This window comes from Chanodichthys erythropterus, chromosome 15 (genome assembly GCF_024489055.1).
Source record: "Chanodichthys erythropterus isolate Z2021 chromosome 15, ASM2448905v1, whole genome shotgun sequence".
NCBI lineage: Eukaryota > Metazoa > Chordata > Actinopteri > Cypriniformes > Xenocyprididae > Chanodichthys > Chanodichthys erythropterus.
Window position 1 is genome coordinate 21210974 of NC_090235.1, and position 10489 is coordinate 21221462.

Sequence of the window (10489 nt, forward strand, 5' to 3'; positions counted from 1 at the left end):
CGGCATGCAAGTTCACTGCAGTTATCTAAAGAAGTAGAAAGCCAAACTGGGGTGACTATTTCCCGTGACACAATACGGCGTACACTGCAGAGGAATGGCATGCATGGGTGCCGTCCACGAAAGAAGCCTCTCCTAAAGCCCAGGCGCAAAAAATCCCACCTAGAGTTTTCCAGGGCCCATGCTGACAAAGATGAAGACTACTGGGACTCTATACTCTGGAGTGATGAGACCAAGATAAATGTTTTTGGAACTGATGGCTTCTAAACTGTATGGCGTCGCAAAGGTGAGGAATACAAAGAGAAATGCATGTTCCTACAGTGTAACATGGTGATGGCAGTGTCCTATGTGGCGCTGCATGAGTGCTGCTGGTGTCGGGGAGCTGCGTTTCATTAATGGCATCATGAATTCACAGATGTACTGCTCTATGCTGAAAGAGAAGATGCTACCATCACTCTGTGCCCTTTTCCAACATGACAATGATCCTAAACACACATCTAAGGCCACTGTTGGATTTCTGAAGAAGAACAGGGTGAAAGTGATTCAGTGGCTCCTGATCTGAACCCAATCAAACACCTATTGGGAATTCTGAAGAGACGAGTTGAGCATCACTCTCCATCCAGCATCCAGTCTCTAAAAGAGGTCATTCTTGAAGAATGGAAAAAGATGGATGTTGCAAAATGTTGCCAGCTTGTTCATTCCATGCCTAGAAGACTTGGTGCTGTCATTAAAAATCATCGAGGCCATACAAAATACTAGATGTAGTAGTTTTTGTTGTGGGGTGTACTCACTTTTGCATCACCCTAATTTGAGTAAAACTGAAAAATGTGTAATCCAAGTTATATTATTACCTTACTTTCATGTTATAAGTTAAACAGATGTTATATTAACATAGTCTTGTCAACATTTTGGAAATTGTTTTTGTATTCATTGAGATATTGTTTAAAATGTTACTTTTCAAAGGGGGTGTAATACATATATATGTGTGGAGGGGGGAAAAAGTGAGCATGTCTCTTTAAAGTTCAAGTTTGGCAGATGTTAATAATGAACATGATGGCTGAGCAGGAAAGACACGCTGCCGTAAGGCTCCATCCCTGTAGGCCTCCGCTTCCCTGCAGCTGTTCCGGGATCACAGCTAATTGTGAATAGCCTCGTTCTGCCTACGGGCCAATATGAAATCAGACCATGATACTGAAACTCAAGAGAAGGTGGGGAAAAAGACAGCAACCTAACTGCCATTTCCTTTGGTAGAAACTGACAATAATGGCCGTGGAAGCCCTAACTGAAAAACAGATAAGAAAAAAAGGGGTTGTGCATAAGAAAGGGAGAGAAAAAGAAGTGGAGTTGGAGTGCCGAGCGGGGAGCATTTGCTCACAGTTGCTGCTTGACTTGTTCCAAAGCAGAGGTATCAAGCGGTGGCAGCCTACCCCTGAGAAACCCGCTGCCAAGACCTCACAAGTGACATGGATCTGAGCCCACAGCACTGTTCATTCCCCAACCAGCTGGTGAGTGATTAAAACCACTGAAACAATGGGGTGCACACTCAAGCAGAAAACTGCAAACGGCGCGAGTCAGACCGGGCGAGGGGAAGGGGACAGAGGTCCTCACAATGTGTGTGCTGGGGGCCTGCACCAGGGAACGCGCGTGTGTTAGAGTCAGGCAGCCAGCATAAACAAGGAGCCTTTCTGAATGCCCATCCAGCCATGACCTCTCAGACCTTCAGGCACAGGCAGTTATTCTGGGAGCTCCTAAAACGGCATCACCCCCTACCAGCTCCTCTGTCTTGGCCTAAAATGGCCCACGGTTGGCCCACTTTGCTTGAGACAAAAGTGAAAAGAAAAGGAAAGGTACACAACCACCTCAGAAGCGTGACCCGAGGATAAACACTCGCCTCCTCTAAATACTTATTAAGTACTTGTGTAGCTTTTATGGACGTGTGATCTAATTATCATGACAAATGTGCACATTTTCAGCACCACTTTTGGAGGAAAATCTGCAGATTACGTCATTAAAATGCATAAAGTGGTGGCTTAATATAATATTATATAATAAATATGCACTACTGTTCAAGTGTTTGGGGTCGAAGAAATTAATACTTTTATTCAGCGAGGATGCAGAGTGATGGTGAAGTCACTGATAAAATTACAAAATTATTCTTTTTTTTAAACTTTCTATTCACCAAAGAATCCTGAAAAATATCACAGTTTCCACAAAAACATTAACCAGCACAATTTTTTTCAACGTCAATAGTAGTAAACGTTTCTTGAGCAGCAAATCAGCATATTAGAATGATTTCTGAAGGATCATGTGACACTGAATGACATCCCAGGAATAAACTGCATCTTAAAATATATTATTGCAGTTATTTTTCACAATATTACTGCATATTAAATGCAGCCTTGGTGAGCATTTTATTTTTTATTTTTTTTAAATCGCACCGACCCAAAACGTTTGAACGTTAGAAATAATTCATAATTAATAAGTAATAATTAGCCCCAATGTATGAACACATGCTTCATTTGCAAATGAAGGCCTTTTGAATTCTGGAGAATTCTGCGGGTGCAGATTCCTCAATTATTAACAGTACTTTAAGGGGTGTTACTATTTTCATTGTAATTATGATTGATCTGCTTTAGAGATACTCTGGAAAGCACTTTAGTTAAGTGGAAAATCAAGCTTGATTTACCTGTCATACAATCTGTTATTGTAATCTCAAAAGGAGTAACCCAACAGGTGGAATCTGAATGATTCCTCGGAGAAGGTCCTTTGTTGTAACATGCTGTTCACACAACAGAGGAACCGCATTTTACAATCAAAACATTAAAGCCTTAAAATAAAACCAACACTACCAACCTGAAATAACCAGGCTTTGTTGAGAGGCATTCACAATCGAAACAAAGGAAAGATTTGATAGCACCTGTCCTAAAGTACCTCTTCTCAGAAAAAGGGAGGAAATAAAGCCGAGGAGGATAGAGTGGAAAAAAAAACTCCCCAAAAACAGCAGTCAAAACAGAGCTTCCAGAAGGCACCCCCCTTTCTCATGCTAATTCATGAGAGGCAGCCATATTGTTTATTGTACCCCGGCACAATGCAGGACATCTGCCAGTTAGCGTTAGTGTAATTCCTTCCCCATGCTTCATTAGGCTCTCCTTTATGGGCCAGAGACAGGCTTCGGGAAGGCGCGGGGCCGGAGAGCCTAGCCGCACTCCCCAACACAGGGCCAGCCGCTTGATCTCCTTCCAGCTCATTTGATTCCCGGGGCCTCTCTCATCAATTAGCATGCGGTGGGTCTGAAATGGGGCAGGAGTGGGCAGTTTGGGGGCTGGAATGGGGTGGAGGCTGGGACCTCTGCAATCTGGTGTCCCGAGGAGGGTGGTGAATAAGGTTGCCGGGCATCTTTGAGAGGGCCGCACAGTCTGCAACTGATGTCTGTTATCTGATGCTTGTGTGGCCCGACAAAATGAAATCTCACTAATGCATATTCACAAGCTCTTAGGTTAAAATATTCAGACTCTGGAAGCCTGTGTATTGCATACATTGACTACACTTTAAAAAATAGCTGTAAAAAAAAGAAACAAATTTACACAGTAAAACATTGTTTCCATTGAAACAGTAATGTACTGTAAAAACAATGCATTTTGGGCAATATTTGTCACAGAAAATGACAAAAAATATTACTCAGAATGCATTGTAATATATAGAAGTAATATACCGTAAAAACAGTGCATTCTGGTTAATATTTCTTGTTTTTCGAGAAAGTAGCCTATAAGTTACGTTCTCGAAAATGAAAAATTATCCAGAATGCATTGTAATATATAGAAGTAATATACCGTAAAAAACAATGCATTCTGGCTAATATTTGTCATACTTTCTCGAAAATGACAGATAAAATTACCCAAAATGCATTGCTTTCACGGTAGTATATTACCGTTTCAATGGAAAACAGTAAATTTGTTACAGCTATTTTTTTTTAGAGCGTATAAATGGTTACTCATTTATACATATAAAAATATCATCTCTGCTAATTTACTTTATTTTCTATTTAATTTTAACAATGTGAGGAAAACTATATACATTTTTATATAATTTATATAATTGAAAGAAGTATCTGCATTTATTTGATAAAAAAACTGTAAAAACTATAAAATTAAAAAAAACAATTTAAAAATATTTTTTCTATTTTAATATATTATAACATAATTTATTCCTGCGATCAAAGCTGAATTTTCAGCATCATTACTCCAGTCTTCAGTGTCACATGATCCTTCAGAAATCATTCTAATATGCTGATTTGCTGCTCAAGAAACATTTATTATGAAGAATGTTGTAAACAGTTGTGCCGCCTAATATTTTTGTGGAGACAATACTTTTTGGATACTTTGATGAACAGAAAATTCAAAAGAACAGAATTTATTAGAAATTAGAAAATAAATAATTGATATATAACAGATCACTGGGGAAATGCAAAACCGCACATTTATCTCAAACCAAGACTGCGTTATGTTCGAAAGTCCCTTTCGATACACAATCCTTCCTTACTGATACACAAAACTCACAAAGGAAACCCCTTAGGAAACCCCAAATGTTTCATAGCTTCTGTTTCTATTTCAATTTGGCACAAATGACAAAGAGAGAGATACGGTTCGTTCCAGCGCTCAATGCAAGATGTCCTAGGGGGAGAGGTAGCGAAATATGATGAATGGATTTGTAAGACTACCATGTGGGAAAAAGTCAAAATAGATTACAGGAGAGTAGATGATCAGGACAAAACAAATCCAACGTTTCCGCTCAAACCTTTCCAGATGAACGTAAGAGGACACCGACACGCAGCAGGATTATTTCTAGTCTAAGGAAAATGATATCTGGCTTGAATGACTTAAGGAAGCCCCTTGTAGTCCACAGGTTTATACTAGTGAAAGGCTGAGAGGGAGGCCACTTACACAAACGCTTTGCATGCACACATAAACTGAAACAACATTCCTCTGGCCAATCTTTGGTGAAAGCCAGAGCTGAATGAAAATAGAGGCATACAGGCACCCAAGCCTTTAATTAGAAGCCCATCCACCACATGCACTGCCCATCAAAAGGACAAGACTCTGTGATCTGAGGGAGCTCCATCCTTCATCTGCTGACTTAGAATGCCAAAACACCCATTTTTTTCTTAAAGGCCTCAAAGTACAAATAAAAAAAAAGATGTCCCTATTTTTTATTTGATTTTATAAACAGCTGTTTGAAGAAGATACAGAGTAGCCTTCCTGTATCTCAAACAGTAGAGCATGGCACTAGCAATGCCAAGGTCATGGGTTTAATTCCCAGGGAAAGCAAGAAATGATAAAATGGATACCTTGAATGCAAGGCAAGTCCCTTTGGATAAAAGCGTCTGCCAAATGCATTAATGTAAATGTAAAATTACAGAGAACGGAAATAAAATCTGCTTTAAAGGGATAGTTCACGCAAAAATGAAAACGATCCCTCAAGCCATCCTTGGTGTATATGACTATCTTCTTTCAGACGAAAACAATCTGGCATATATTTAAAAATATCCTGTCTCTTCAGAGCTTTATAACGGTAGTGAATGGGGGGCGTGATTTTGAAGCCCCAAAAAAAATTGTCCATCCATTGAAGAAATAATCCATACGGCTCCAAGGGGTTAATAAAAGCCTTCTGAAGCGAAATATCCATATTTAAAACTTTAACTAAAATAACTAGCTTCCGGCAGACGACCGTACACATACTGCGCAAGCCAACTTGTGCCACAAGAGTAACCCCCTGACGTGATGTTTGACGTAGGATGTAGGAGTAACGTAAGCTTAGACGCCTCTCGCGGTTCTAACAAATAACGCTGTGAAACAAACTCCACCTCCTCTTCTATTGAAATTCTCTGACATTTCTCTATAAAATTTCTCATTTTAGAAGTCATGACCGGTGTTTTGTTTTGCTCTATCCTCTGCGCTTCCACGTTCATCATCGTGTCATGCGTCGAGTCAGGGGTTTCTCTTCTGTCGCAAATCAATGCGTACGGATATCTGCCAAAAGCTAGTTATTATAGTCAATAAAGGAGTGTACAACTATGTCCTGGAGGGCCACAGTTCAGAGTTTAGATCCAACTTGCCTCAACAGACCTGCTTGTAAGTTTTTGGTATTCCTAGTAAGACATTGATTAGCTGTTCAGGTGTGTTTAATTGGGGTTGGAGCTAAACTCTTCAGGAGCAGGACTGGACACCCCTGGTTTAAGAGAACATAACCATCACTTCCTAGGAAACTGACACAAAATATCTGTAATAAAAATGGAAGCTGCTGCAATTGAGGAAGCCACTGTGGCTCTTTTTTCCTCCATCATAAAAGACTTGCATCTCAGAGCATGCAGACGAAATGCAATAAATGCTGTCATGTTATCTTGCTTTCAGATGCCTGGTGTTTAGGAACACAATTATGAGAGAGTTCTGGGAGGTCATTATACAAAATAATTCTGATGACAGACTTTGGCCCTATCCCAAATGGTACCCTAAACCATCACGGTCTTCCTCTGAGTCTGAACTTTCGTGACGTAATGCCGCTTTGACTGCCGGTTAGAAGTCCTCTGCGTAGCTCGCAGACTTGCGGGCTCAGCAGAAGTGCGCATCGAGGGCACATAGGGGGGCGCTCGCGAGCACCCTTCTGAAAGCTAAAATGACGAATGGGACACTCTACGGTCGTGTGGACTTGCGTACGCAGTGGCCATTGTGAGTCAACAAGACAAGGGCCTTTGGCTCAAGCATTTCAAAATGATTAAACCAACATTTGAGATGCAGTGCAGTGAAACTGCTCTGCTGGTTAGGCCAGTTATCCAATTACATCCACATCCACGCATTTAGGAATTTATTTGGTAAATGTGTTTCCATTGTCTTCTCAGCGGATAAAAAATTTATCCACCTCAATAGTTATGCACATTTTTAGAAATTATACACATCTAGGAGTTTACATCCAGTGTTTTTTTTTAATGCAACATCCCAAAATGCAAATAAAAATAGGTGGATGGAAACAAAGCTAATATGAAATTAGTTGCAACCCGCTTTACTTCCATAATCAGACTTGGGTAAAGGTGCAGTAAGCGATTTCTGAGAAACTGTTGATATTTGAAATCACCAAAACAAACATGCCCCTACCCAAAAGGACCACACCCCTATCTTGATAGCTCCGCCCCCAAATCCACAAATATGTTATGCAACACAGGCACCTCCCCCCTAATGAGTGTATACGCCCCTTAATGCTGATTAGCTACAAGTGTGTTCTGGTGCTCTGTCCGATCCACTTTAAACAGTGTTTCTCAGAAATCACTTCCTGCACCTTTAAGAATAAAACTGTATAGTAAAACGTGAGAAGATATTATATAAGGAAAGTTGTTTTAGGAGGCAGAGGAAATGTTTATATTTTGATTAAAATCATATGAAACAATAATTATGAATTGTGCACAATAAGACTAGGATTTACATTAAATATGTGCATTAAAAAAGGTTCATTTTGATTTCATGTTGACCTTAACCTTTACAGTTCTGGGCTAAAAGCATCAGGTTACAGTTTCTTTGCTTGATCATAAGTGCTGAGATGAATCTGCTGGTATGAAGGTACCTTTATGGTTTCAGGTGGCACTCCTGGATCAGGTGCTTTCTCCAAATATGTGGTTAAATCTTGGTCCACGTGTTCAAAGACCAAAGTTAGTTTGGTTTCCCGGTCAGTCCTGGAAACTGTGCATACGTCAAACAACCTAGATGAGGGAAAAGCATAATCAAGAACACTTTCATTAAAAGCTGTTTGAGTGTTTAAGTATCACCTTTGACAAGTTCATATAATACATTTGAATGGCATATGCAATATGATTTTACAATATGATCTTCGATGAGGAGTTCAAAGGAGCAGAAACCTTCTACAAAAAGACAAGCTTATACTGTCCTCAAGCTGACATTGGCAAGACCTTTCAATGCAAGAGGGCCAAATCCCAAAACTAAAATTGGTCTACAAGGACATAGATGCATGCTATATCACAAGATAAGATATTTGACAGAAGGGGATGAGTTCTCAAATTTCGAAGATAATCACTTGCGAAGATAATGAATTATCCCTGACTTTTAGTGACAGACAAAGTCAAGTATCCTTAATCTACGAAAAGATTCTTTCATGGTAAGTTACCCGATCCCATGACATCATAAACTGAACTTCTCCAGGAAACGCTTCTGCTGGAATCCAGATTGTGCCTCCACAATGAAGCCTCTTAACCAACAAAACATATGGCATGAATAATATTCTCATTATAAGCATTGAGAGGTTGCCTGCACTTTCACAGCATTCCAAACACACGACCCTATAGGAGTCCCTACATCCTTTAGTGTTTAATTTAAAACAAGTTTCTTCTTGCATTCTCTTCTCCACTTTGCACTCTACAAAAATATACTTTATGTACTCAAAAATACATTGGGGTTCAAAAGTCTGGAACCCCAATGAAAGAACAGTTTTAAGTGGATGAGAAATAGGTCACTAATCAAATGTGCAAATTTATGGCACAAATCATGTTCTTCCATTGAACCTCAAGATACACTTTGGATCATTTCAAATCATGCTGAAGAACATGATCATCAGGTTTTTTTGACAAGTTCATGCACCTCAAACGCTGTTGTCAATAATGCAAAGGGGAAAAGCAAACTGACAACCTATACATGAAAAAGATTCATCTGCATCCATGGACGAATTACAAACCACCAAAATTTACATTTGCAATCCAGACCTTGTCTGGTCTAGTCAAAAGAATGAAGTGCGCATGTTCAGCAGCTTTTAGTGCGCAATGCTCCATGCCAAGGTTAAGGCCTTGAGTTAGGCCAGCCAATGACGTGAGTTCTGTCATCAATTGAATGTAGATAAGCCCTTCAATCCATTAGTTGCAAGAACTCTCCTGATAGGGACATCGGTGATTTTCCACCTCCCCATTTTGACATTCATAAGCTACCAAGCTAAAAAAGAAAAAAGTCAACACACATTACCAAAACAATACAAGACGACCTTGATGCCAGACACAGACAATGAGGAATTAAAATGCATCTATTCGCTGTCGAGAAAGACGGCCGACTGCTCACAGATATTTGCGCAACAATGGTTTCACATCTGCACATAAAGGTCAACAATGGATATCGTTTCAGTTGCCCAGGAAAGGTGAATTGTCAGAGAGGTGCACGCGTCAATGGTACCATTTGCATTTGACAATCTAATTATCAAAACAATGGGACCCGCATAGCTGTTCCTTGCAGACATCCTAATCCTAAATGTTTGGGTTGACTAGATGATCTTTTGCAGAAGGTGCTTAGCTTTTTTAACATGTTTATACATTGGAAAGATTACTTATTTAATCATTATGGTGGCTAGTGATTGACAGATATGGTTGCATCAGGGGCCAATGGTGATAATATTGCAAAAGATTTGCATGAATGCTCAAATTAAAGTAACTCTAAATCATATTTACTCACAATTCAATAAAAAAATCTGAAAACTACTCATTGCTCTTAAATTAGCATGACTATCATCCAACGCCAGTAATCTCAAATTGCCCAATATATCAGTCTATTGTGAATTTAATTACAAGCTCCCCACACTTGAGTTATTTCAGTACCTGAGAAAACCCACACATTGCTCCATAACAAAACAAACTGATGGAGATTAATCCACCAAATTTTGCAGTTAGCTTCAATTGGAAAAAACGTGTCTTGTTAGGGGAGTGTCTTCGAAGTTCTTCGGGGATCTCCCTTGAACAAGGGTCGATGAGGGCAAAATGATGTGACAGGAAATAACGGGTGTGAAATGCCTACACACTAGAAATCATTCTGGTGAAGTGTTTTAAAGGAACGTGTGACAGCTGCCATGCTATCTCGCCTATTACTAGATCTCCCGTTTACATGACCGCCAGTACTTAAAGTCGGCATGAAACTGAAGTTGCTATAGTCTTTTCTTCACTATTGTGATGTATAGCTGAGGGAATTGGCTTCTTGAACAAGAAAAAAAATGTAGGAGGGGACTTCATTTTGTACATTGGGGACTGATTGGATCATTGTGGTTACGTTTAGATGCCATATTGAATTTGATGTAGATGAAAACAAGGATGTGAGGGATAAATTTGTGGTACTTACAATGGCAAACACTGTATAAAGGTCCTAGACCACATAATTTTCACAACTAGTGTTGTCAAAAGTATTGACAGTGACATCAAGTCGTTATTGAAATTTTAAAAACGTGACGCTTTGAGCGCTGTTGAGCGGATTCGTAAACACCTCCGATTAGCAATTGTGTTCATGCGCTAAACCTGTCTGTGATTGGCTACAATGATCAACACTTCAAAAACATGTTGTAAATAGACATCAATGATGGTCTTCACCGAGCGCTTACACAGATACACATGGGAGTGTTTGAAAGCAGGCGTCTATCAGCAGACCGGCGTTTCAAACGCTCCTGTTCTCGCTTTCAAGATGCTTTT

The 10489-nt window shown here is 39.7% G+C and overlaps 1 protein-coding gene across 1 annotated transcript in view; it reads right to left on the reverse strand.

The window, feature by feature from the left end:
• cdk6 (cyclin dependent kinase 6) overlaps positions 1-10489 on the reverse strand; it is a 56817-nt gene that overhangs the window by 42523 nt on the left and 3805 nt on the right. The window contains exon 3 of the mRNA XM_067410804.1: positions 7606-7741. Coding sequence (XP_067266905.1) covers positions 7606-7741 — 136 coding nt within the window. The remainder of the gene's footprint in view (positions 1-7605; positions 7742-10489) is intronic.